The 27,821-nt window shown below is 42.6% G+C and overlaps 2 protein-coding genes across 6 annotated transcripts in view; both read left to right on the top strand.

The window, feature by feature from the left end:
* Positions 1 to 1,647: 1,647 nt before the first annotated feature.
* ZCCHC10 (zinc finger CCHC-type containing 10) lies at positions 1,648 to 13,833 on the top strand. The gene is made up of 4 exons (XM_074604269.1): positions 1,648 to 2,298; positions 5,506 to 5,667; positions 8,408 to 8,449; positions 11,990 to 13,833. The coding sequence occupies exons 1-4, from the start codon at positions 2,183 to 2,185 to the stop codon at positions 12,258 to 12,260; spliced, it is 591 nt and encodes a 196-aa protein (XP_074460370.1). The 5' UTR covers positions 1,648 to 2,182; the 3' UTR covers positions 12,261 to 13,833.
* Positions 13,834 to 16,572: 2,739 nt separating this feature from the next.
* The window catches only part of AFF4 (ALF transcription elongation factor 4), a 54,509-nt gene continuing 43,260 nt past the window's right edge, over positions 16,573 to 27,821 (top strand). For 2 of the 5 annotated variants that reach the window (XM_074604271.1, XM_074604275.1), the window contains exon 1: positions 16,573 to 16,791. In XM_074604271.1, the coding sequence (XP_074460372.1) occupies positions 16,748 to 16,791 (44 nt within the window). In that variant the 5' untranslated portion in view covers positions 16,573 to 16,747. Of the gene's footprint in view, positions 17,003 to 27,821 lie in introns of all 5 variants that reach the window. The other 3 variants (XM_074604273.1, XM_074604272.1, XM_074604274.1) reach the window with 2 other exon arrangements.

A 27,821-nucleotide genomic window follows, 5' to 3' on the forward strand; every position in this document is an offset into this window, starting at 1 on the left:
TCCTGTTATTATAAATACTATGTGACACACAGCAGGAAGTTCTGGCTCTGGTATCTCCTGGCTGGATTTGTGCACCATTCAAGGTGAAACACCTCTATGCCACATGCCTGCTAATTCAAGACCTGGGATACTCATCGCCTGAAAGCATCAGATTTTTATTGCTGTGTTATATGTGACATATATTTTACTTTTATACATGAATTACTTAAAATATAAACTTGTATAGCCATCTGTTCTCACTACTGTTACATTCCTATTTTTTCTTCCCACAAATTCTGTTGTACCATGTGCCCACCCTGTATCTTGTCTCAAGGCAAGTGTGAGCTTTTCTCAGCAAGGGCTGCCTCTTACCCTATTTCTACAGTTCCTCACACAGTAATGATCCAACTGGTACAGTTGGATTCTGCTGAACTTAAGAAAATACAATATGTATTTTTATTTTATATGATAAAGGAATGCCACTGACTCACAAGCAGCACATTTTAAAGAGCTACATAGCTGATACTAAGCTATTACAAATCGGTAACAGTTCAACTATTTCACTAAATGTAAATGTCCAGTGGAATGCCCATTTATTGCCTATCAATTGTCTCTGTGACAGGATAGTTCTGAATTGATACTAAAAATGGTTGGATATAAAGTACTTCCAGGACAGTAATAACCGCAATTCAGCATTATAAAAAATGTTTTCTTGAGGATTTTTATCACAAAATTTAAGATATCATTTTAAAACTGATCCCTTGAGATAACAATGTGTTTTGATAGAGCCAATACATGAAGCCACATTCCTTGCTTCCCTGAATCCAGGACATTGGCTGCTCTACTTGTGCCAGCTGGCAAAGATTCCCATGGGGATGCCTGCCAGGTATGTGCCATCAGAAAGCTACAGCCGCTGCTACTCATCTTTTCTGTCCCTAGACCTCTCCTCCCATGCCAGCGACTCTAAGGAGATGATGCAGGAGCCAAAAATACTAGCTACTGTTGGCATAGCTGGGAGACTAACAGTGTCTTGGGCTGAATGGAGTAAAAGAAAGAATTTGCCTTATGATTCCTAGACATATCTGAACTACATTACCTTAAAATCAAGTATAGATCGCATTGGGTTAACACAAACATGACTTCTCAGTATCCTCTGGCCATGAGAGTCATGTTTAATGGATTACTGAGCCATGGTTGTGCACCCATACCAGTAGCAGAATTAATCTCAATTTTACTGAGATTTCTCTTTCTGTCAGGGTGGGGTATAAAAATTTGACCTGCTAAAAATTAATGTGTTAGTAAATGCTTGCAACTTTTTAGGAGTGATGAGTTAAATTATTCTGTTCTGAAATCTAGTTCTTTCTAACATTTTTTCTGTAGCCTTCATGTTATGACCAGAGAGCTAGTATGCTTTCTGATTTGTCACATAGCTGAAAGCTCTTGAGAAGCTGGAGCGGTCTACCTGCAGCTACACTGAATTATTCATGTGGACTAATGAAGGTGAAACTATCCCAAAGTCACCCTGCGGTCTGGCCTGCTGGCTGGCTGAGGCAGCTCGGAGGTGGTGCCCTGTGGCAGGACAGACCTGGATCAATAACCCCCCTCTTCCTCACCTCCCGTGCTCCCCTCTGACGGCCTACATCAGCCAAAAAGCCTTCAACAGTCAACACACAGAGTCAGTTGTCTCAGTTACAGTCCGTTCCACTGCTGGGTTCAGGTATTTAAAACATATCCCTTCTAAGAAAACTTACAAAGTTTTAAGTGAGAGGCAGGTTCTTGTAAGACTGACTGAAAGAAGAGGGAAGCGGCGGTTAGGCGCTGACAGGCCGGGAGCCGGCGGCTGACGGCGGAGCGGCTGAGGCGGCGGAGCGGGCCCGACGGAGGGCTCAGCGCCCTGAGGACACACCGTGCGCCGCGCCATCACAACCGTGCGCCGCGGGGCTGGCGCAGAGGCCAGCGCAGAGCTGGCTGGACGAGGCGGAAAGCGCAGGGCTGAAGCGGCAGGGACGGGGACCGGGGACCGCGGGCTGCCCTGGGCCGCCCGGCCGGGGGCCACGATAGACACACACCCCCCCGCGCCAGGGCGGTGCCATGACAACGCGGGAGGAGGCGAAGCGAGGCGAGCCGGAAAGCGCGGCCCTCCCGACGCGTCCTCTCTGGCCGCAGGAGGATTTACTCTCTGTGGCGGCCGCTCGTTCCCCCAATGGGAGGCGGCGGCGGGCGGCATGGCCCGGCATGCACCGCGGCCCGCGCCTCACTTCCCGGCCGGGCCGCTAAGATGGCGACTCCCATGCACCGACTCATCGCTCGGAGACAGGCGTGAGTGTGGCGGACGGTCCCATAGGCAGGGGGGTCCCGTAGGCGAGCCGGAGCGAGGGGAGGCCCACCGGGCAGCGCCCTGAGGCATCGTCTGGCGGGGAGGGGGCGGCTGCGGGCCCCGGGGGAGCGGGGCCGGGGCAGGAACAGGGGCGTCCCCCGCGAGTGGGCCCGGGGGCTTTCTGAGGGCACACATTCCCTTTCTCGGCGGTGCTCTGCATCCCAGGCAGGGTGCTGCTTGTCTGTAAGGATATTGCCCCAAAATACGGCCCGGTTAGTGACATGACTGTGGTGAAATGATGAGAGTGAAAGCGGCATTGTGGAAAAGGAGAGGAAGTCTTCAAAGTTTCGCTTTCGGTGTTAACGCTGGTTAGCAGCGTTTTGGGAGAAGGCTCCCTTACAGGTGTCGGCATGCCAGAGTTCTCGGTGAAGTGTGTAAGATCTTTTGATGCCGGCAGTTACCCGTCTTCATTGTAGACTTTAAACAGTCAGTTTAAAAAATAAATTCTAGGTTCATGTCATGATCTATCTACAGAACTATAAAAGAAGAGGGAAAATGCCAAACAAGCAACATTTATTCAGATATAGATATTGCATTCAAGTAATCCTCTCAACACCAAAGGGATCTGATTGCCAAACACTGAAATGAGGAAAAGCCAACATTTTTGCTTGTTTCTGTTAAGTATGGCAAATACCTGTGTTCCACTCTCCTGTGTTACTTGCGTTGGCTTTTTTTGTTTGTTGTGTTGGGGTTTGTTGTTTGTTTGTTTTTCCTTCCTTAGAATAATTTATTTCTTGCATTTCAATTTTTGGAGCATGCTTTTTTTTTTTTGTCTGATCATAGGAGTTGGACAGAATATGGATGACTTCTGCATTCTCTTTCCTTTTTTATTTTTCAGTACGATTTCTTTTCTGTTTTCTAATGAAAAGTAACTTGTGATTTCAAAGTACTCATGGAATGCTTGTTCTTTTAAGCTGGTATTTTATTATGAGTCAAGGATTGATTTCTTATGCTACTTTATATGTCTCAACGTGCTCGATGGGTATATGCTGAGTTGTACATCTGCCAGCCTTTGCTTCTAGGTTGTGGTTGTTGATCCTGGCTAAAAGTTTGCTTCAGTCTCGTGCTTTTCATTAGTAGTTAAAACTTGTTAGTGCTGATATGGTATTTATAGATCTGTCGTTGTTGAGCTGTTTTGATCTGTTTTCCTGGTAATTACTTATATTGCTTTTAGGGCTTGATCTTATCATTTTAGCTTGCGTAGAATTGTCTGTCCTGGTCATGTGAGTACTACTAAAACCCTGGAAATACTGAGTTATTTTATTATTGCTTTAAACTCCCATTTTATTCCTGTGGAGACAGATCTGGGCTAGTTTGAGGTATAAAAACATTCACTTTTTAGTTATGTGTGTTGATGAAGAGGAGGGAGTATCCTTGTTCTGTTTATATGTAATTTGTGGCAGAGCCAGAAGTCCAAGCAAGACAACGCAAACCATTCAAAGATGTTGGCATTTTTTTGTTCATTACTAGATGTACTGCTTGCTGTTAAAGTTCAAGTTAATTGTGCAGCATAGGTTGCAAGTTTAATTAGTTTTCTAGTGCAGATTTAGGTTAGTATTTCTAAAGCCAGATTATGAAACCGAATACTCTTTGTATTGAAAAAGGGATAGATGTTCAGAACAAGATTCCCTTCAAGATGGCTAGAGTTGAAAGAGAAGCAATTCACACTTTGCCTTGAAAAGCAACACTCATTTTGAGAGAAAAATGCTCCCTAGTGGTCTGTCACTTCATGCTCTCTGAATACTAAATGAACAGTCTAGGAGCCTCCTCCTAGTTAAGCCAAGGCTGTTGATTTCAGGTAATTTAGATGGGCTGACCTTGAAAAATTAGTAATTTGGTGTTTGGAAATAAAAATGATAGGAGGTGGAAATAAGTTACAGTATTTGCAGTGAACTGCATGGGAGCTACAAAGTCCTTATTTCAGTCCTGGCTCTAAAACTAACTTGTGATTCTGACCTTGATTGAGTCACTTGACCACTGTATGAGTGTCCTTATTTGTAAAGGAGGAGGGTGTCTGTCCTAAGGAGGAGAAGATAGCAAAACACCTTTTGCAAAGCTTCTGAATAGTGGAGTAAGAGCTAGAATAGGAAAATATACATTTTCTCCCTTAACTGGCTTTTAATAATGGTCAAAGGATTTTACCACAGTGTGAAAACCGAAATGTGGATGTAAAATGCTCACTAAATCCTTCAGGTATTTGGATGGTGCAGAGTAGTAAGTGAAGTCTTGCTTGATTTACATTGCGTGAAGTGAGCAAGAATCTGGTTGGTCTTATGATAAACCTTCTGCCAGCCTTTAATGAATCTTATGAAAATGCAAATAAGCTACAACTAGGAGCATCTCTGTTTTGTTTGCTCAAAGTCCTAGGCTCTCTGTGAGAATTTGGCAGTTTGGTACTTGAATGTTTAATACTAGCATTTGGAAATGAGGCTGCCTGCTTTCTGCTAACAGTGTTCTAAAGATAATTATTTATCTGAAGCAAGCTAGAATCATATGCAGTTATTGAATGGTTACAAATTGTATGCAGTGTAATCATTCCCAGTAACTGTTGTACAATTATTATCCTATAGTGCTAAAAGCTGTGCCAATTAGGTTGATCAAAATGTGATTTTGGTGACAGGATTAATCTTTGTTTACTGACAGAGAATGGTCCTAGTAGCGTTTTTCAAAATGTTTAGACTGCTTACAATATCTAAAGGGGGTGGGATATCATGGAGTCTCAAGAGTACAGGAAGGTACAAGGCAGGCTCACCAGCACTAGTGTAAAACTAAAAATGGAATTCAGGTGCAGTTGATGAGTGTGGTGACAGTTATGTCAGTAGTTCAGCATTTGCTACTTTAGCAGAAGATGACTGAAGCTGAAGCTCTGGAATAGAGGAAAAAGTGTCTCCTTGTTCTCTTTCATAAATAGTTGATATGAGAATGTTTTAATAAATGAAAATCTGTTTGCCTAAATTCTGTATGTATCTGATGTTACTGTTCTTGTCCTGATTTAAGATGTGATGTATAATAGCTAAAGCACCCACGAATGTCTGGTGTAATCATAACTACATACACTCTTTAGAATCTGTATGACAAAAAAAAAAGGTTTTTTCAATAGGTAGAACAGGCTTGGAATCAGTCACTTAAGCAATTCTGCATTTTTCTAGGGAGGCAAACAAGCAGCATGTAAGATGTCAAAAATGTTTAGAGTTTGGACATTGGACGTATGAATGTACAGGGAAGAGAAAATACCTGCATAGACCTTCAAGGACAGCTCAATTAGCGAAAATTCTTAAAGAAAAAGAAAAGCGGTTATTACTGCAGCAAAGGTAAGATTGACAGAATGAAAATGTCTAGTTTATTAATTAAAAGATAATTTTTATGTGGGTGGGAGAGATGGTGTCTTAGTCTATTTTCTGTTATCTTTTCTTCCAGACTGTGTGACGCTTGCTTAATATTAGAGCCATTTTGTGTGTTAGTGGAGTATGTGCATTTGGGTCCCACAAAATTAAAATGTTGTTCATTGACACCTGCTCATCTGAAATACAATTAAAACTTTTTTGGCCTGTCTGAAACAAAAAAGGGCACTAAGCTAAAGTTAAAACATTTGGAGCCTTTTTTTTTTTTTGTAATGAAATGGTGTTTCCTGAATTGCTTGGTTGCATATGTTTGTGTGCTGGTACGAGCAGGTTGGTGTAAAAACTGTAAATGTATTCATAAAAAAAGAAGGAATTTTTTTGACTTCTGTTTAGGTTTGCTGTTAGGCTGTGCAGTTGAAACCTGGTCTTCTGGGTATGACCTGACAGGTCCTGAAAGATGGTGAATTGAAGGTGAAATTGCTTGTTGCTTAGCCATTGTGCTCGAGTCTATATATGGGATAATTTTATATAGGAGTTACAGGCCTGTTCAGCGTCTGTCATGAATGGAGTTTTTTGAGCTGTAAGTCTAACAGTCCACAGTGCGAGGGGTACGTGCTGTGAAAAGTCATCTCAAGAAAGGAAGACTAAGTAATCCTTGGATGGGGAACAGTTTTTAATCCTGCTTAAATTGGGCTGGATTCATACTGGTTATATCATCATAAGTTCTCCGAAGCTCCTTAACTGTGCCATGGGGCACCCAGTTCCATAGGTGCCAATATTACACTTTCAAGGATGAAGCTTATTCTTTGTGGAAAGAACAACTTTCTAGGGCACGCTTTTACTTACCGCATAGCTTGCTTTGGAAGGTTGTTTCTTGTCTGCAGAGAAGTTGGGTCTCCTACAGGTCTGCTTCAGAGTATTTGTACATCATCTTTAAAGATCTGATAATGAATCATTAACCAGAAGGCAAACATAGTCTAATAAGGTTAATATTTACTTTTTGACAACCATGTACAAGATTTTTCAGCATTAACTCATTTCAGCAGTTGTTCCAGGATCCTTCTGTTTGCCCAGTGTTGACCCCACAATTCTGATGGCCATTATGGAGGTTTTGCTTACTGGTGCCAGTAGAGCCTGCTGCTTGCCCATCCTAGAGTAGGGAGGAAAGGGGAGAAAATGCTTATTCAATAACTTAGTGATGTTACTGCATTTAGCCAAACCCAGGATGCCTGAATCTTATTTATGGTTCTGAAGACAGTGTGGTGCCACAGGGAAGATGACCAAGTGACAGGAATGAGATCTGTTTGATCTGCGGGGGACTGACCCCTCTCAGCTGCGTAGTTCCCAGAGTTGTGAACTCTCTATACTCATCCAGACGGGAAACGCTAGAGGGAGACACAGACCCGTGCCTCCGGAGCCCGTGTTACTCGCTTGCTGAATTAGGTCCTGTCTTCTGAAAGATGCTTTGGGATCCAATTCTGTTTACTCACAACAAACCTGTGAAACACCTGGTTACCTATGGTAAGGGTATAAGGCCCTCATAATATAAATATTGACAGCATTCAGCAACACAGGAGGGATTATAACTTGGTTCAAAATTTGAAGATCAATGAATCTTCCTCTTGCCAACAGGAGATTGTGGGGTGTGTGGAAAACTCTTCTGTGTAAATACAATATTTTCATACCATATGTGTGAAAATAAAAAGAAGAAAAATCTTATTTTTTTCTGACAAACAAATGGCATCAAGAACCTTTATTAAAATACAATATAACTTACACCTAATGCTTTTTTCTTTTTACCCTTTTCTGGAGTTTTTATCAGCACATACTACTGTCTAATTTCAAAATGAAATATATTTGCAGTTTTTACTTTTATTGCTGTGTATTTAGGATGACTTCCAATAATAGATTTCAGTTGAGGAGAAAGTATCCTGGTTCATGAAAGAACGTACAACTTTAAGCACGTTGTAAGTATATGATGAGGGACTGCTTTAATCACACATGTATGTTCCAGGTTGAATTATGTGCTATGTATCTGCAGTGCATTGAGAAGAGCACGTGACTGGTACATTTGACTGAAAGCATTTTATTTTCTTTTCAAAAAGTATAAAAAAAATCCAGAAGTGAAGACTGGTTTAAAAAAATCCTTTAGTGTTTTGTTAAAAGAAACTTTCTTCTGTATTATTTACCACTAAAACTTTCTGGGAGTGTATGAATACATGGGAATCTGAAAGATAAATAGCTGGAAAGCATCAATATAAATAGATTGTTCTGTGTCTTTTTGTACTTGAAAGAAATGAATGGTGAAAGCTACATACTAATTCAATATTTTACCCTTTGTTTGAATTAGTTCAATTATTGCTAAATACGGTTATACAGAACTTTTTTTATATCCTTTTCTCCTGTGCCTTTCCCATCCCCCAAAATGTTGTTGTCTGTGTAATATGAAGAAGAATAGAGTAAACCATACTTATCACGGAAAATTAGAGGTGAATTTCTGCTTTTTTTTTTTCTTTCCTGATTTGTAGGTATTGTTGTTTTTCTGGTTTGAATAGCGACTGAAAATAGATGCCAAAAGAAGTTTGGGTGGTGCGGCACTCTGGTGGTGGGATACCAATTTTCTAATGTTAAACTGAGTTCCACTGTGCTCCTGTTTATTTAATTTTCTTATTGCATTAATCGAAGCCATTGTTTTTCCCCCCTTAATTAGTGCTGGAGAAAGTACTGCAGAAAGGAAGGCCAAGAAAAAAAGGTATGCAGGGAACAATGACAAATTGTGCAGCTGTGTCAGTGTGTGATCTTGCATGGGGTATGGCGGCAGGAAACTTGGAAGGGGCGTGTGGGGAAACTCAACATTGCAAATACAGTTTTGATTTTACTGCTTTTAGCCTTTTACAGACATTTGTATGACAGATATTTGGAGAATTTCTACTCCTCCCTGTCCAAAAACTCTAAATTCTTTGTCCTCTGCTTTTCTCCCTACTGATTGTCCTATCTCTACGTGATCTTGATTTAATAATAAAAATCTTCCTATTTCTGCCTCAAAGTTTGCCAAGTGTATTTTAAACAATTGTGCAAGAATGGCATACTGTTTTCTAGCTCGTAATCACTCCATCTACCCATCTTGCTCTTCCGTTTCTTGTTTTCATTCCCTTCTGGTAGCAGTTGTCTCTCTCTCAAGCTTTGTGTAGAGAATGGAATGAAGCATCCAGAAAAAAAAAAAGCCAAAACCCAACCCCAAAACCAAACAAAAACCCCCAATCCAAGACCAAATAAACCTCCCCTCCCAGTACTAATTTAAGCCAAGAACCCTTTCTCTTCTGATGTTATTTCTACTCCACTTTGCAGTTACGTTTGCTTGGGAATTTGCTTCTGTTTTTATTAGCAAAATGCTTTCTGGAACAGCTGTAACCCTGTCTGTAATACTCCTGCTAATCATGTTCTGAGTTTTCCTGACGCGGGATACCTGTACAGTAGTAGCCTCATTATCTCTTTGCATTTAGTTGACTGTTCTCCGTCTCTAATTTTGTAAAAACAGTTTTTGGAAGATTTTTTTTTTAAAGACTAGGCCTTGTTCTTTGTGTGGCAGTCATTAAATAAGCCACAGCAGTTTTTTAAAACATGCCTTTATTTTAGGCTATCATATGGAATGTGGCTTTACTGGAATGCTTCTTGGTGAGTGTCTTAGTTCTACTATCAGAATATGTTTTAACAAAGGCTTCTCTCTCAGTAGTGTCCATTTATTGTTAGAGTTACTTAGGACTAATGAGATCATAAGTTAACTGATTTCTGAACAGTGTAGTTCAGACCTCTTCCTGCCTCAGCTTTCTCATGCTGCAGTCTCCTACTTGGCATAATGATTTTCAGAATATTTGAGCTCTAAACCAATGCAAAAATGCAAAGAGTAAAAGGATTTATGGGGGAGGGGGTGGTTTGGTCACTTTTTTCTTAGAATTTTAAAATTCTTCTAGGTTTGAATTGTTATTCTGGTTTTATGCAAGCAGCAAATCCATCAATGTAAATTCCTTTCCAGATAGTTTGCTATTTATACTTTTATTATGGTACAGGAAGAATTAAATGCAGAAAATTCAGCAAAGGGTTACCATTGAATATACTAGTTCCAGATTAAAAAAGAAAAAAAAGCAAAAGTTAGGGTTCTGGCAGTAGTGAGCACTAACCTTTTGCATAGTGTATGTTTGTTTTGATATAAACAGTAATAAGTAAGCTACAGGCTTAACCAGAAAAACAGGAACAGGCAAAACAGCTGTTGTACAATAATTGTGACCTCAGGTGACACCGAGCTGTCTTCTGGGTGCATGTTGGCTCCAGCGTTCCCATGCGGCATGCTCTGGTTATTAACTGAAAGCCCGTTTTATGCTTGGATCACGGATAAATCTACCTGTCTGAAGGGTAGAATCATGCCTTAATTAACTTGTTTCTTCAGGCTTGCAGCTGTGATTGTGCCCAAAATTGTAGATTCAATTTAAGTAGCCTGTTTAAAATCAGCTGGGGTTGTTAGATGATTGCAATAGAATTAGAAGGGACAAAAAGGCTCAGAGAAGGGCAATAGCATGTGTTACAAAAGGCAGCAGTCATCCCACAGTTGGTGTGTAGAGATCATACGAGATATTAACACTTGCAAACTTGTTTTGAGGAGAATGAATGTTTGTCAGCTGGGGAAATTTTGTATCTGTACAGTGGTGTAGTAGACCCCAAAATCTTAGATCTACCAGTCTATAGTATTGGGATTGTCACATTACCTAATTAGGACAAGGTGAAGTAGGTGAATTTTACTTGCTCCCATCTCCATCCTCATTCTGTAACTGGCAACAGGCCACATCTTGCATCACCTGAAAACAAGTATCTGCTTGTTTCTTCTCTCATAGATCTAGCTATTGCTTCTGTCTAGGAGAGGCAGTATTAAGTGTTATATTCTGATGTTTGTGAGTGGATTTCAGATTATAACCTAAATATTGGAGGTCCATGGACTGCTTCTATGGATTCTATGACAGATGATTAGGAAGAGAAGTTCAGAGTTATCATTCAGGTGATCCTCTGACTGATTCTTGTCCATATAAATGGCTCTGCACATCTAATGAAACTGTTCAGATTCAAACTACTAGTCCCATTTTTTTGTTTGTTTTCCTCATCCTAAAACTAGTTTTTCACAAACAGTAAGTCTGTATTTAATCAGCCCTTATGGATTTATCTTTAATAAACAGCCATTGTGGCTGCATGCACAGAGATAACAGATTACAGATACATTATAAAATCTTCAGTGGTTCACAGCTTAATACATGCATCCAGATTTGTCAGCTGATGTGACCATGGCTGATACCATGAAAAAACATTACTCTTTCTCTAATAGCCTTAACATAAGCATTTCCTGAGTTGCTATATTTAACCAAACCCTCTGATAAAAACTACTACATTAATTTCCTAATGGAAAAAAGATTCTGCATTATTACGTCTAGCATTTTTGCGTGCTATTTGGTTGGCTTGGCGGGAAGGGAGGTGAATTAGTACCTTTACACTTTGATTGGAGAAAGATCTATGGGAGGACTTAATTGTACTTTCTTGGAATTCATATTGCCTTACTTAATCAGACACCTTCATCTTGAGAACAACAGCCTCAGTGAGGGCTAAACATAGAAAAAATTGCAGAGGATATAGAAACCCACTTTGCTACGTTTGTAATTTTGTCTTTATCTTTGACTGTTTCCACTCCTCTTCCACCCTGAAAACAAGCATCCTGTAGTGGCAGGTAATTTGGGTTCTTTTGCCAGGAGTAATCTAAGAACAATTTCCGTTGAGTACAATTCTGACATTTGTGAAATCACTGATGAAACTTCCACTGACTCTTACATTGCCAAAATTCCACTCCTTATTACAATGGTGTGCTAGGGAACTGATCTTTGTTAATTTTTCCCTGAGGTTTTAGTAGTGCAGGACATTCATGCTTCTCCTGCAGCCTTGCTCTTCTATTTAGCCAAGATAGTAAAGACACTCATCATTACTATGAACAAGATCCTTGCCAGCTTTCAAAATTAACCTTTTTCTGTAGTCCTGTTCTGGCTTACTTCATGTACATGGTGTCACTCTGCCATTGCTCAAATGACCAAAATGCATTTGCTCAGAATTAGAGGGGTGTGGGGTTCTCTTACATTGTCAGGCCTGGAAATTTTCAGACCAAATAATTGATCTGTGGGTTACAACACGGTGTAAAGAACAGTGTGTAATGAACACTGTCTCTGGCAGGCCTGTTCTCATCTGTGTATTTGTTTTCTTTCAGATCTAAAAGCGTGACCAGTTCCAGCAGCAGTAGCAGTGCCAGCTCGGCTAGTGATTCCTCATCCGACAGTGAAGATTCTTCTACCTCCTCTTCTTCTGATGACAGTGACAGCGATGAGAGCTCCTCGACTTCCTCATCTTCTCCATCCTCGAGTAGCACTTCCTCTTCTTCAGAGTTTGAATCGGATTCTAGTTCCTCCAGCAGTAGCAGCAGCAGCAGCACAGACAGTAGTTCTGATGATGAGCCACCAAAGAAAAAGAAGAAGAAATAGTGTGGTGCAGTGTAGAACTGTTGTTTAGTGAATGATAACACTCTTCAACGATGTTTTGAGCACATGGTTGCCAAACAGTTTACCTGGTCAACATTTCTACTGCTAAAACTTTCTAAATGTTTTGCATAGTTGTTCATAGGACATGAAAGGTATTCGATGGCACGTGAGGCTTACTGAAAGAGTATTTTTGTGGTTTATCCTTTTATGGAAAATTTTACTTTTTTAGTTCAAAAATCTATCATCAGATTTGTTTATATGAGCTAAGGTCCAGTAACCTGGATGTTTACATGCTGGAAAGCAAAAGCATTTTTGTTGCAGATCATGCTGTGCATCATATGCTACTCCTCTGTTTATGACAGCTTCACTTACATTGAGAAAATCCTCTAAACTATTAGAAGCAAAAGTTTTATACTGCTGGCTGTAGGGCACTGTCATTGTCGAAATTGAATGCACAACATTGCACACAGAGGGCCTTCCATCTCACCGTTAACAAATGTATTATATGCTGCTGAGCTCTTTTTCTGATGGCTTTTCCTGATGCTTTCAGGTTGAGTCTTAACTGCAACATAAAACTTTAAGTAGTGTTCATTTGTTAACGATCAGTATACTACTCGTACTGTACAGAGGCTTTAGTCTTTTCAACCCGCCTGTTTCCTTAGCTCATGTATTTGTAGTATCTTCTGGAGACACAGAGTGTCTCTTGCAGCAGCGTCTGGGTAAGAGCGAGCAGTGTACTGCGGAAGAATGATCACTGATGCTGCTTAGGGGTTTCATCTTTGTGCCTTTTTTTTGTAAATTAAATGTATCCTCGTGAGAGAAGGGCTTGAGTGGGTGTTTTTCAGAACTCCACTAGCTTTCCATACAGAATACGGTCAGTAAAACCAGAGAACTAGTAGTAATGAACAAAATGGGCACTGTTTTCAAGGAAATAGGAAAAAGGCTATTTTCACTGGTTGCTCAGTAAGAAAAGGAGTCACCTTTAGAGGTCCCAAAGGAAAGTGTTTCCCTTTTGATATTTTTTGCAAAAAATTGTTGTGTAATGCAAGATTACTGATCTGTTTTGTTGGGCATATGGTGGCTGGCATTATAGTCTGCAGTATAATCAGTCCATTATTTTTATGTAATTCTGTGTACGTGTCTGTGAAAATCTGGCATGGGAGAAGCAAGTTAGTGCAAAAAAAAAACAAACAACAAAAGCAAAATCCAAGAGTACTGCAGAACAATTATTGCTGGTTGCACATTGAAAGTTATTTGTTCTTTTGGTGGATTGAAGCAGTTGGCATTAGTATTTTAATTTGTGATGCAGTCTCCTAAATTTCTTATCGTTGGAGTGCCCTTTTTGGGGAGGGGCATCACATGTGGATGAATTCTTAAATATCTTGGTTTAGGTAAAATATAGTAACTAAACTATTTTTTATATTTTTATGGAGAAAGTAGTGCGTAGAATTACTTTTGAATAAACTGTGCTTATTTAAATGTTTGAAAATATGTATGTTGTGTGTTTTAGTCTGTAATCATTACTGTGTTTTACAGAACACTCTGCAGACTGTAAATAAAATTACCAGAAAATTGTTGAAGTTGTCTTGAGTGAATGTACCATTTAATGGGAAAAGTTAATAAATTATTAAACGGTAGTTGCTAAGTTCATGCTTACTGCAAATCCAAATGGAAGCGATACCGTAGTAGCAAAGTGTGGGTGTGGAAGCCCTTTGGAGTATTGAGGCTCAGGTACCTCTGCCACCCTTTTAAGACCATCTTGTACATTTGTTTCTTTAATGCTGCTGGTGTTTGTGTGTAGGTGGTTTTGTCGGAAGTGTGCATTGCTTCGCACAAATATGTTATTTCTCCCCATTAGGTTGTCTCTGCCAAGAAAAGAGATGTTTAAGACTGTTAGATGAGGACCAAGTACTAAAGCTCGTCAGCTCCAGGGGGTTGGTCTCTTCGGGCTTCTGTTCAGGTTTGGTGTCTTAAGTGCAGACAAATTGGGTCCCTTCACAAAGAGAGAAGGAAACACTTGTGTGCGTGTTGGGCACTGTCAGCAGCGGCTAGGGGATGGTAATGTAATTACAGATGATACTAAGGAGACCTTAATTTAACTTCTGGTCTGCTGTTGGCTCATGAGTGGAGGCTGGAAGAGGTGGCTTGCTGCTTTCACTGGGCTCTGGTACTGCCAGCTGCTGGTCACATCCCAGACCAACCATAACTGCCTCTGTCCTGAGATATTTATTTTTTTAAATGTTTGATTTCAAAGACAATATTTTTGTTGTGTTTTTTTTTAATTGCCCTTTCTGTTGAATTTGTCACTACATGTTCTTGTTTTACAGAGTAAAACCCAGCAGCCTGTCAAGAGCCAGTTAACCTTTCCCTAGATCACATCCTGATTTCTTACTGCATGCTTTGATTCAAACTTTTTTCAACGGGAAAGGTATTTCTTTGATTACTGTCTTCCAAAGCTCTAGGTTATGTACAAAAGATCATTGATTTTAAAAAAAAAAAAAAAGCCAACAAAAAAACCCCACTAACTAGAAATTATTATCTTTATTAAGCAGTTACATGAGACCTGCGTAGCTCTGAACAGCCTCAATTTTAATCCTTCCAATTAGAAGTAAAGCTGCCGTCGCTAATTGAAGGGAAGCAATTGCTGCAGTCTGGTAGAAAAACAGCCTCAGGAAAAGGCATCGCATTTCAAGGAGAACCACTGGAACCGATGGGAGAGCAGGAGGAGGGAGAGACAACCTGATCTTCTGGTCCAGGCCTTTATTAAATCAAACATCTGTCAGTCAGGAACAGGTTTTTGGGTGCCCTCAATGAAATTGCATTATACAGTCTCTTGTGGATTGATGGATTTATTTATTTATTTTTTTAGGGAGGAGTCCTTAATAAATAGGACTTGCTATCAAGTGGATTTGATTTATAAAGAGACGATTCAACATACCTTAACCCCATGGGTTTAATTTGCTTTATGAATTATATTTACCCAAGCTCTGCTTTTAACCAGACACTGAGACATCAGCGGTGTCAGCGGCAGAGCTTCACAGCCTTGTGTTGTTAATTGAGATGGGGGGGGTGGTGGTGGTAATACCAAATGTGAGAATAGGTTTGGCTTCTGGGATGGGGGTATATCAGAACCATCACTGGCAGAACATAATTGTAGAAACATCATTGAAACATGATAGGAATGGGGTATTTTTATTATTCCCTGTTGCTTTCTGTTGTTTCCAGCAGAGCGTCACTTTCCCAGGGGCACTGCCCATAGAGCAGAGGGAGTTGTGGGTGCATTTGGGTTCCAGGTAGGTTGGGGATCCTGCCCCGTTTGATCCTGTTTTGGTCATATTTCAATGTCCTGCCAAACTTCAGATTGAACTGTCAGTTAAATTAGTTCTGAGCTGATTGAGATTGGCTCTAGACTTAACGCTGTTATTGTGTCTTTTTACAGCATTTTTGTATGAAGGGTCTCTGCAGTCACAGTATCACAGACTATACTTTTCAAAGAAAACTTAGATTCTGGAGTTTGTTATGCTTGTGAAAAAAAAAAAAAGGGTGGCTTTTTTTGCACTGTTCTGCTGCGCTTCACTCATGTTTCAAATATTGAAGTATTACTTTTAAAATAAGAATTCAAAGTAGAACTATTTTGAAATCAGTTTATGTGGAGGAAGTAGTTTTTGTTTAAATGCCAAATGTTTATACATGATAGTTGTAGGGTTTTCAAAAATAGCCTCTTCTGGACATTATTTTAAATGCCAATTCTGGAAGCTGCGGTAACCCTGCCGGCGTAAGGGGGCTGTCCCTGGGGCAGCTCGGGTTCAGTCCGAGCTCTGCCGCCCGGTTTAGGTCAGATCTGCTGGTTTTGGTCAAAAATGAGCGTCGCGATGCTCCGCTGAGATGAAAACCGGAGTTCTCCGGCAGAGCAGGGAGTTGCACAAAGGCGTCGGAGCGGCTCGGGAGCGGCGCTGCCCCGCGGGGCCTACCCGGGGGACGCTGGGGAGGATTCTGGAGAAAATTCTGAAATAATTATTTAGAAAAATTAACTGCTGCCCCTGCGTGCCCCAGCACGCGGCCAACGGGCCTGTCACCGACCGATCTGCGGGTAATTACCGGCGATGACTTTACGCCCCGTCTCAGAGCAGTTACAAAGGGGCGTTTGTTCCGAAGTCCAATATTGAAATTTAAATATTGGCGAGCACGTGACCCCGCGCGCCGCCGCCAGGGGGCGGAGCGCGCGCAGCCCTACCACGTGACGCGGGCCGAGCCGCGCCCCTCCCTCCCCGCCCGGCGGGGTCACGTGCTCGCGGCGTCCCCTCGTCGGCGGGTCACGTGAGCGGCGGCGGGGCTGCGGCGGCGCGGGGGCTGCCGGGAAGCGCGAGTGCCCGGCTGCGGGCGGAGGGAGGGAGGGAGGCCGGAGCCGGGCGAGGGCCCGCGGGCTGCCCAGGCCGACGTCGCCGGCCCTCCCCGACCTCGCCTCGCCGACAGCCTGGCCCCGGCCCGCGATGGAGCGCCGGGACCCCTGGGGAGCCGTCGTCGCCTCCCGCCAGTGAGCCGCTCCCCCCCCCCCCCGCCCCCGAGCCTCGTCCCCCCGCTGGGGGCCAGGCCTGCCCCCGCGCTCCCCGGGCGGTCGGTGACTCGGCCGCGGCGCCCCCGCTCCCTCGGGCCTCTTCGCCCGCCCCCCCCCCACTCCTCCCCGCCCGGCGGGCCGGTGGCGGCAGCCAGGAAATGGTCCGGGCCTAGCGGAGCGGTGAACGGAGGTGAGACGCAGCCGGGGGTGGGGAGGCGCCGGGGCCGGCCGCGGGGCAGGGGGACAGGCCCTCCCGCCGACGCCGACATCACCGCAGGGTCCCGGGAGCGGCCACCGTCGGGTCCCGCTCCGCTCCCCCGCGCTCGCTTCTGGGGGAGCTGCCCCGTCCCGGCTCTCCGTGCCGGCGTTACCTGCGCGGGGCCCGGCCCCCCCCGCCCCGCAGGGCTGCCGTTCCCGGCGGTTGGAATCGCCCGTTCCATGGCGCATCTCTGCCGCTTCGAACCGCGGGAGCGCCGCCCGTCCCCGCTCACCTCCTGGGGGAGTGACACGGCGAGAGGGGTCCCACAGCCGGCGGGGCCGGTGCCGGGCACCGCTCCCCCTCTCGTCCTAGAGAGCAAAGCCCGGGTGGCCCCCCTTAAACTGTCTGTTTAGGGGGGATGTGGGGGCTGGTGGGGCGATGCAGTCCCCTCTCTCGGCCGTTGGGTTTAATCCTGTTGCAGTAATTGACGTCAAGGCTTTGTTCCTTCCCCTTTGCTCTCTGCGTTTGAGGCCCTGAGCCGCTCTGGGATGGAGCGGGCAGGGTGGGGGGCTGCGGGGTCCTGGGGAACGGCTTCATGGAGGTGCTGCCGAAGGTGAGGAGAAGGGAGGCTCAGGGGGTTACTGACACAGTCACATCCTCCTGGCCAGTGACTGGATAGTCCTTACATAAAGCGTCATCCCTGATGAGGATTGTGCTGTACTGTGTAATCAAAAGAGCGATCGCTTAACGTTTCTGGAGCCTGGGCCAACAAGTGTTTTCTTTTTTCTTTCTTTTTTTTTTCCCAATGAACGAAACAAAGCAAGGAAGTGTTGAGAGTTGTAATATGGATATTGGTACTTTCAGTTGCTGTGTCTTTCATTTACTCCTTGAAATGAGAAAGTGGTTAACTGCATTTGGGGGGAAAAACGGAGAGTGCTTATACCTGTATCTCAAATATGGCCCGAAAAGATGATATTCTAACAAAAAGCGAGCTCTGCTTAGCAGGTGTGGGCCCTTCTATTTCACAAGCCCATCTCCTCGGCTTATTATGGCCTTGTTTGATCATTTACTTATGAAGAGTCTGACAGTTTTAAATGTTCCCATGTTTCCACTGATGTCAGTCAGACCTCCCACTTGCCTGTGTGAGCTGAACAGGCACTTACTCAGCATCAGTAGTCTTTGAAATTAACAACTTCTGCTGCAGTCTATGCTTTTGTTTGTCACCTTGTTGCCAGCTCCCTTCTGATTACTGAACTTCTTCTGGGTATATTTCTAGTTCCTTGCATTTCTTTAAAACTTCTGAATACTCCTCTTAAGTCACTGGAACACAGTGCTTTGCAGCCCGGGGGTGTTATTGCGAAATAGGCTCTGGTCAAGTGCTTTGGAGGAGTGGTTCTAGGCTTGATTTGTCATTTCGTTATCTACTCTAATGAGAGAAACATTATTAAACTCATAGTGCTAGTGTTGTGTCGTCCACCTCAGCAAGGTGTGATATATACAGTCTTAGTCACATAGAGACTGTATAGGGGTATTGTATTGGAGTTATACAATGGCTCATAATGGTAATCATGCAGTTCTTGTTGGTCTGTAACAACAAAGAAGATTTTACCCTTTGGCATTATTAATATCTTGGCTTTATTAGTGTATCAATGTTAATTTTTATGCTTTCCTCACTGCTATGCAGTGTATTTGCAGCTTTGTTCAAACTCTCCTCTTTTGAACAGTTTTAAAAGCCATGGAAGAAAACAGTAAATTTCAATTCCAGTCTCAAAACCAGTTTCAGGTCCGTAATATTTCCTTCAAACATCTCTGCACTTCTCATTTTCTGACTTTTCTCCGGTGTCTCAAACATTGAGAGAGCGAGGCCGAGTACCTGGAATAGGTTTTTGTGCAAGAAGGCACACAGCAAGCAAAAAAAAAAATAGTTCGTATTTGTGTGGTTTGCATTCTTCCCAGTTATAATGATCTGAACTTGAGAAAGCATGATAAAACTTCAGTGAAATATTACTTCTAGGTTGTATTTTTAGTAAGCTGCGATATACAGATGCTTTTGCATGTTATGAACCAGCTGTTTAATGAGAAGAAGCTGCATACTTTTATCTGCAAAAGCCATACACTTTGTGTTCTGCAGGTTTTGTAGATAACTAGTTGCAGCAGAAATCTGTCCTGACTTCACAGTTGATGGGTAATAAGTTGGCACACATGCACTAGTTCCTTCTTCCTTTTCTAGCTCACAGCTGCTGGCAAGGATGTTCCGCTGCACTTTGTTTTCCACTGAGGGTGCCCCTGGATGTCGGATGTGACTAAAGACGTACATGAGTTGTGTGTTACTGACTGAGAGCAGTTCATGCAGTTCACAGCATCTCGTGAAGCAGACAGGGGACTCTGTGGCCAAGTGATGGTGAAACTGCTGTCCCCTTGTCACCCCCCTGGTATTTTCAGTGCTTACAAGAGTTACCATAACTGCTTCTGATGCCTCCCTTCCTGCTCATCCTCTTGTTTTGTGAGTTTTTTAGTCATTACTACACTTTTTTCTCCAGATCAACAGAAATCTGCAGTGTTGAGGGTAGAAACATTAACCCTTGGTGATACCCGTGTCTGAGGCTGAATCTTGAGTTGAGACATGAAATCAGCCCCTATCCGATAGGCAGATTTTGCCCTTCTTGGGCACATGGAAAGAGTATGAGCATCTTTCAAGAAGCTGCCTCTACCAGCAGGAGTGTGTATGTAGAACTTGGAGGAAAGTTAGTCGCACAGTGTCGTTTTTGGGGTCTGCCTGTCTGAGGATGTAAGAATAGTCTTGGGATTTTAGTGACTTTGAGGTTTCCTTTCTGCTGCAGTAATTGTTCTCGGCCACATAATTTCAGATTGTTACTCACATGTGGTTTGTTCTACAGGCATGTTTCCTTTCTCTCATCTTACTGTAGTCTCACAGTTACCTTCAATAGAGGCTAAGAAATAACTGAACTTGAGTCCACTTGTCTTGTCACTCGATTTTAATGTCTCTCTTGGAGTTTGTATCAAGAAAGAAGCGATGTTGATGTCATTTTCGCTAAGCAGTGAGAAAAGAACGCTCCAAATGGTGAGGAGATGGAGAGGCCATAGGATGAAGAGGGACCGTCTGGAAATGAGTCAGGAAACTTTTAACAGATTACATTTAGATAGAGAAGGGTTAGATGTATGTAAAATATATTGCTAACTGTGTTAAAATAAGAAATCAGGTTCATAGAATTGCAAAGCTAAAGATGAAAGAACTTATCTGGCAAATACTCTTCTCTTGCAGGATTGTTCCTTCTCTGCAGTTACTAATGACTAACAGGATGCTCTCCAGCTTGGGAAATGACAGGGGCTCTGTCACTGCATAGGAAATACAGCTGTACAGGCTCGTGCTCTTTCCTCGTATAAAGCTTTTCTCTTAAGTTTAGTAAGCCTGAATTTTTAAAGTAGTACTGATGTCTTACTCTGTATTTGTCTCTTATGGGAATCCAGATTTATTCTTTTCAGATACTTGAACTAGATGTACGTATTCCTGTTGAATTAAAATTTCCCATGTCGAATAACCGTACCAGTGCTCTCTGAAATGAAGATGTGATGGTGTAGAGGTAGCACAGCGCAGAGCTGCAGCCTTGCACGGCTTCCTTCCTTGGCTGGTTCTGTGCCAGCTTCGTACGTGCCGTCCAAAATTCCATTTTCCCCGTAGCTGTGATATTGTTTGCCTCATGCACTCGGTGTCAGCCATCTCCCCAGGCTCTCAAATTCTTGCTGTTTTCCAAGTTTCTTTCTCCAATTTTGTGTTTCAAACCTCTTTTTTTCCCTAATGTAGTGAACTATATTTTCTCCCCAAGCTTGTAGTTCTTCACGTTGTCATGTCTCTTGTTCTTACTTGATTCATTAATTCTTGCTGATGAATGTAAAACCCAGTTTATTAACTGGCAGTAGCGCCAGGTACGGACAGGAAAAAAAGGAAAAAAAAAAAATCTCTTTGTGCTCAGTACTCTACAAACATTGAATAAGAGAAGTTCTTGCCCTGAAGTCTTGAACTAATTTTCTTCTGTTAACAGCTCATTAAGAAAGGTTTTCCTGCACTTCTTTCTATTGAGCTACAGAACCCAGTCCCAACACCACCTCACTAGGCAGCTCGTAGCACCCTTTTATTCATCTCTCTTTATTACACTTTATCATCGTTTTTATTCATGTCATGACACCTATTGATCATTTACTCACTTTCTATGTTTTATACTTAAACATATATAGTGTACTTTTACTAATATTGTAGTCCTGTCATGATGATGTTTTTCAGGACAGACTGTTTTATCATTCCAAGACTCTCCCCATGGATAGGTATCCTCCTCTCCAGCCTCACACCAGTCTCTTGCTGTTTATTCCCAGTATAACACTGAGGGCGTAAAGACGAGGTGTAGTAGACAAGAGGCCGGAATAACGGTGCGGTTCTCTTCAGTGTTAGCACTGGGGTTATTTTCCTGCGAAGGATTGATGTTTCCCCCTTTGTCCGCAGTTTCCAAGAGTCACTTTAAGATGCTTTTGGACTGGATGCAAAACTTTCCTCAGCTTTTAAGTTTAGTGGCTTATTCATGGAGGGGCAGAAGGGAGTGCTGGAGATAGGTGTGCTCCTCCTGAAGCTCTGGAGGGTGGCTCTGCTGGGGCTGGGAAGGCTGTTGGAGAATTTGTCAAACCAAAATGGATCCCTAAACTTAGTGCTTTTAAAAATTTACCTTTTACTGTACGTGGTGTTAAAATGAGGAGGTTTTGGTATGCTGTAACTCTCTAATCTGGCAACAGCGGTGAGTACTTGGTATCTCACTAGAGTTGGGTCACAGATCACTTTATTTACATATATTTTTCCAGTTTTAAGGAAAAAGTAACTTTATGTTTAAATTTTAGAACTAAGCATTGGGAAAATAGTGTTTCTAACCAGTGACAAGTTAAAAAGTACTTTTCAGGCAGGAAAAATTGTTTAAACTTGTCCTTAGCTCAGATTCCAAGATTTCATCAAGGTAATTTGCTGCCTATTAGATACTTTCCTCAACAGTTTTGGTTCCTGCTGAAATTTCACACCATTGAATAATCTCTCTTTCCAGCTTTTCCACCGAAGCGTAGCAGGTTCATATGAATCTTTACTTTGAGAGTCGCGTCGCGATCTGTGATCAGGCAGAGATGGGAGAAATGGAATTGTGTTTCAAATACAGAAACCAAATAAATACGAGGAGCACAGAGCAGATGTTTTGTTGCTCTTCTGGCTGCATACATCGTATAGATCCCGAGGTAGGAGGCACCTACCCATAGATAGACACAAACTCATAGATAAATGTACAGCCACCCCGAGGCCATATAAGGCAATGTTAGTGTAACCTCCTCCAGCATCAGAAAATCTGGAAACAAGTTGTGATAGCTTTATTTACCCGAGCAGACACTTCTCTTCGGCCCTTTTTTTCTGTGTAGAGCAGTCAGAAACATAGAATGCACTTTTGTTAGTGTTAGTGTGATCCTGTTGCAAGTGTCTGTTTTTAAATGAATATTTAATATTTATATTGGTTGTCTGCAATATTTATACATAAATTATGCTTAAAAATACTGAATGTGGACTTCCTGTATGTCCCCACCTGTGCTAACATTACTATGAAAGATCAATAGCTGATCATAATTCTACACTTTGTACATTCACGTGTATTTTTTATGTTCCTGTATTTAATTTAAGTTCCAAAAGACGTTAAAGAGATTTCAGTGATGGAAGTACTTAAATGGTTTTAATCAGGCTTTGATGTGCACAAATCATTAAAGCGAGTAGGATGAGGAGATAAGAGTCCACAATTCTCTTTGTATAGTTTGGCTGCAGAGCAGCTAAGGGAGTATTTTTCCTATAGGGGAGGGTTATAGCAAACCAAAAAAGCCACATCAAAATGGGAACTTAGTTTTTGTGTGTTATGTATTTTGTGGGCAGAGGAGTAACCAGAGTTTCTGGAAAAAAAAATCAGAAATGTGCCAATCTCATTTTCCAGTGTTCCATTACTATTACCATAAGCATTTCCTTATTTAAAGGTAATTAAAAAAATTGCTTGGTCAAAGTCCAAATCTGAAAAATTGAGCCATTAAGATGAAAATTTTGCAAAAATTGAATATGGAGAAATGGGTTAAAGGACTTAATGGAGGAAAATGTTGTAAAGTTAATTTAGGGAGTTGTACTGTTTTTTTGACATAAATAAGAATAGTAACCTAATGGAAGTTGCTGGGATTGAAAAATGCTTGATTTTATGAAGAAGTCTTAATACTATTTTATTCTTGTAATTTCAAGGCCCTTGAGGCATAAAGATTGTCCGAGATGAGATAAAATGGACAATCTTGTGTCGTTTTTTTTTTGATGTGCTGGGCGGTCCTGTACAGAAAAGAGCTTACTGAGAGTTTTGTTTGTGTGTTTTGAGTAGGTTTTTGTATATTTGGGTGGACAGGTGGCTGGTGGTGGTGGGGTTTGCTGTTTGTCTGAGATTTACCCTTAAACCTTCCCGTTGGCATGTGGTCTGTGTGTGCGCGGGCTGTGGGTGGAAGCAGCACGGCCACTCTCCCTGATGGGGGGATTGGCTTAAATTCACCCGTGAAATTTTGGAACCGCTGTGTTTAATTTTGTCCTTATGATGCTGCTAGGATAAATGAGCATCTTATTAGAATGTTGATCTGAGACAGTGAAAACTGGCGTAGATAGCCTTTGAAAGATAAAGGGTGAAAAGGTTTTTCCTGGAGTAATGATTACTTCTGCTGAAATATCTGCACCAATTATATTTAATGAGGAAAAAAAACAAGTAAGAAGTTTGTATTGTGACACATTCTTAGCCAGTAATTACCAGAAATATGTTTTACTAGGGGAGAATTTTAACAAGGAGTCTTGAGCTTAAATTTGTTAATCACTAATAATCTCCTAAAAAAGGACTTTTCTTTCTTCATTTGGCTCCAATTTTCTCCTTTTTAAGAAAAAGTTGCATTCTTTTATGGCCACGTGAAGCAAGATCCATGCTGAATTGATGTTTAAAGATGTTTTCATGGTGTCCTCTTCATGTACCTAACTGGCCTAAGCAGTTTGTGATGACTTTTGTTGTTTGTTAGGGTGAGTTTTTTTGATAAATCCAATTCCCGTGTGCTCTGCCCCGCAGAGAAACAGCGTGGGGGACGCTGCTGAGTGCAGGGACTTGCTGCCGGACTCTCCTCCTGCTCTCTGTCCCGGTGCGCACCAGCGTGTGTTTATTCAGAGGAATGTTAAATACATTCAGTCATGATTTACTGACAGACTTGAAAACTAAAGATGGTCAGAAGTGGGTGTGGTTTAATCTTGGTTTCTATTTAAGAGAAGACGAGTACAAAATTTGGATCTCATTGGCTGGTATAATGGGGTGATTTCTTGCCAGCAGGAGTGTACTTTGTATTTATACAATTTATTTTAATCTATTATACAGCTTAATATTTTTTAAATTATTATGCATAAGTAAATAGTGAATCATACCTTTAAAAAATTAATCTTGTACATAATAGAATTCAGTTAATTCAGCCAACAATGAGGAGTTGCCGTCCATGCCAGGTGCCTAAGAAAGGCAGCAAAACAGTTTAATTGAAGCTATTTGTCCACCATAGGCATGGAAACTTTAACAACAAGAAGCATTTCTTGCCATATAATTTCTGTAGCACTTGAAAGCGGTTTTATCTGTTAACAGAGACATTATAAGGTTTAAGTTTTGTAACAAACTGAGGCGCTGGAAGTCTCTGTGTGAACTGAACTGGGCTATTGCATCAAGTGTTTTGAAATTCAACTGAAATTTGACAAGGCTTTTGCATGGTTGCTTGTGTTTTTCTTTAACTTCATACAAGAAAAAGCTTGACTTCTTTCTGTAGTGGCAAGATTCAGTGAGTCTCACTGATTTTGAATTATATGTTTTGTTATGGTTCTATGTTTCGCAGTTTCATCTCTGTCAAGTCTTTTAGATTACAGTTAAAAATCCGTTAGGAGCAGCAGTTCAAAACCAGCTTGCACAACATATTTACTAGTTTATCAAATGCAGAAGTTAAGTTCTTGGTCTGCCCAGACCAAAAACTGTTTAGATAACTTTAGATATAAGCACAAGTCCAGGTTGGGTGGAGAATGGCTGGAGAGCAGCCCTGAGGAGAAGGACTTGGGGGTGTTGGTGGATGAGAAGCTCAACACGAGCTGGCAACATGCACTGGCAGCCCAGAAACCCCCCGCAGCCTGGGCTGCATCCCCAGCAGCGTGGGCAGCAGGGCGAGGGGGGGATTCTGCCCCTCTGCTCCGCTCTGGGGAGACCCCCCTGCAGTGCTGCCTCCAGCTCTGGGGCACCAACAGCAGAAGGACACGGAGCTGTTGGAGCGGGGCCAGAGGAGGCCCCGGAGATGCTGGGAGGGCTGGAGCCCCTCTGCTGTGAGGACAGGCTGAGAGAGCTGGGGGGGTTCAGCCTGGAGAAGAGAAGGCTCCGGGGAGACCTTGGAGCCCCTTCCAGTCCCTCAAGGGGCTCCAGGAAAGCTGGGGAGGGACTCTGGAGCAGGGAGGGGAGCCATAGGAGGAGGGGGAACGGTTTTACACTGAAAGAGGGGAGATTTAGATGAGATCTCAGGAAGAAATTGTTTGCTGTGAGGGTGGTGAGCCCCTGGCCCAGGTTCCCAGAGAAGCTGTGGCTGCCCCATCCCTGGAGGTGTTCAAGGCCAGGCTGGACGGGGCTTGGAGCAACCTGGTGTGGCGGGTGTCCCTGCCCAGGGCAGGGGGTGGCACTAGATGGTCTTTACGGTCCCTTCCAACTCTAACCTTTGTGTGATCTTCTGCGGAAGATACTTCATAATTACTGTTGTTCATAATGATCACATCCCTGGTGTACCTGGGCAGTCCGGGGCTGAGCGTGGGTTGCCCCCGAGCAGTGCTGGTGCTCTGTGGGGATGGCCATGAAGGTGCCGTGGCATTCCGGGTTGCCCTGATGGGGACACGGGGTCCCTGTCCACAGGGAGCAGCATGGGGCATGTTCTGTCCTGGGTGGCTGGGTCTCTTTTTGGTGCTTAAATCTGATAGACCTGTGAACAGCATGACTTCTGTTTTAAGGCCACATCCAAAAAAGGGAGAAAAAGGTCTAAGGACTTTGCGGGGGGGGGGGGAGGCGGAGGGGGAACCCACAGCCTCAAGTCATTAGGGGAAAAAAAGCTAATGTTACTTTATTATAAGGGTCTTCTATAGCTTAGTTAACGTCTGTCAGCTGTTTTCCTGAAGTAATAGATACTATACTAAATGTCTTGGTACTCGGTGGCTGCTGAAATGTTAATATTTTTCTCAGTCTACTTACAGGGATTATAAAATACAGGTGGCATTTAATAAATAGGATGAAAGATTAAAACTTTCCAACTTTTTTAACCATTGTTTGTTTGGAAGCATTGCACATCAAAGCTGTGGCTTTCCTGGTGAATTTCAGCTTCCCTCTGTAGATAGTTCTGGTCCCTTCCTCTTTCTTTGAATTTTTTTTTTTTTGCTTTGTCTGCAAATCTTAAATACTCTTCTAGTGGGTTTTTTCAAAGTTTAACTAATATGCGCTTTCATCATCTTAGTGTATTTCAATTTTAAAAGAAAGTTTTAAGTTATCAGAAAGTATCTCAGAGCTGTCATGTCATTCACGTGTTAGCAGCAGTTTTTAGACAGGCAGCGAATGATGATGAGTTCGGTAAACGTTTTGCGTACGAGTTAGGGTTGAAAACTGGGAATCAGAGTTAAAATTCTCTCTTTTCTGGTACTCAAAATTGTGGATTTTAAGAAGTCTGTTGAACCCTTCCAGTTTTCAAAATGCAAAGCGATCCTGGAAATACCGTAACTGCGAACGGGCCCGTTGGTGCCATGTGAGTTCAAGCCATCCCTTCTGAAAAGGTATTTACATGCCGACATGCGTGAACCTGGTTGCCTTTTGCTGCTTCCCCTCCACCCCCTTTGGCTGTTCTGCTAACAGTCTGGAAACAGAATTCACGTTGTGCTACCCAGTCTTGCTGTAGCCTACCTCGAGTGATTTCCCGTGTTTCTGAAGAGAGTGAAATCACAAAATAGTGAAGTTTTTAACGCTGGCTGGGCCGCCAACCTGCTCCCCAGCGTCCTTCTGCTCTTCTTTCATCAGCCGTAACCTTGTCAGCTGTTGCAGAGAGAGTCCACCTGTGACACTGCGATGCAAAAAACATAGGCAGTAATTCAATGAGACTTACGTGGATTTGGGGGAGGATTTTATTTGTTAGGGTTTTTTGTTGTTACTTTGTTTTAAACAGATTGCTTATTCCTGCTCTCTAATGCTGGTATGACTGTTTTGGAGGCAATGGAGCGTTCAAACTTACCTGAGTTTAAAAATAACTCTGACCTCAAAGTACCTATTTTGAACTTGCACAGATTTCCCCATTTTCCCTAATTGGGCTGGACCAGCTCCAGTAGCCGCCTGCGCCAGCACGCCCAGGAGAGCGGTGTGGGGTGGGGGCTGCGCGGGGCGTCCGCCCTAAACCGGGGACTCAGAACCACACCCAGACTGTCCTCTCAAATGCTAAAAATTGCCTTTTGCTTCAAGTACCAAGTAGAGCTGGGCACAGGATGTAGTAACAGCCCCAAAATATTTTATTATTGATATTTGTGTTGTGAAGATGCATCAAATAAAAGTTGTGTTTAGAAAATAAGCCGTGTTTGAAGTAGCAAGGGGAAGAGGCAGAGATGCTATCGGTATTTTTATAGTGTTGTCGTGTGGAAGAGACCTTACTCCTGTGAACAGTTACAAAAGACCTAAGTGGTTTT

Source organism: Larus michahellis, chromosome 11 (genome assembly GCF_964199755.1).
Source record: "Larus michahellis chromosome 11, bLarMic1.1, whole genome shotgun sequence".
Taxonomy (NCBI): Eukaryota; Metazoa; Chordata; class Aves; order Charadriiformes; family Laridae; genus Larus; species Larus michahellis.

What these genes read in the sequence shown, in the direction of transcription:
- ZCCHC10 (XM_074604269.1), top strand. Translation starts at nt 2,183, where the DNA reads ATGGGAGGCGGCGGCGGGCGGCATGGCCCGGCATGCACCGCGGCCCGC. An exon ending in CTCATCGCTCGGAGACAGGC is followed by an intron (nt 2,299 to 5,505) that starts GTGAGTGTGGCG and finishes GCATTTTTCTAG; the next exon opens with GGAGGCAAACAAGCAGCATG. An exon ending in CGGTTATTACTGCAGCAAAG is followed by an intron (nt 5,668 to 8,407) that starts GTAAGATTGACA and finishes CCCCTTAATTAG; the next exon opens with TGCTGGAGAAAGTACTGCAG.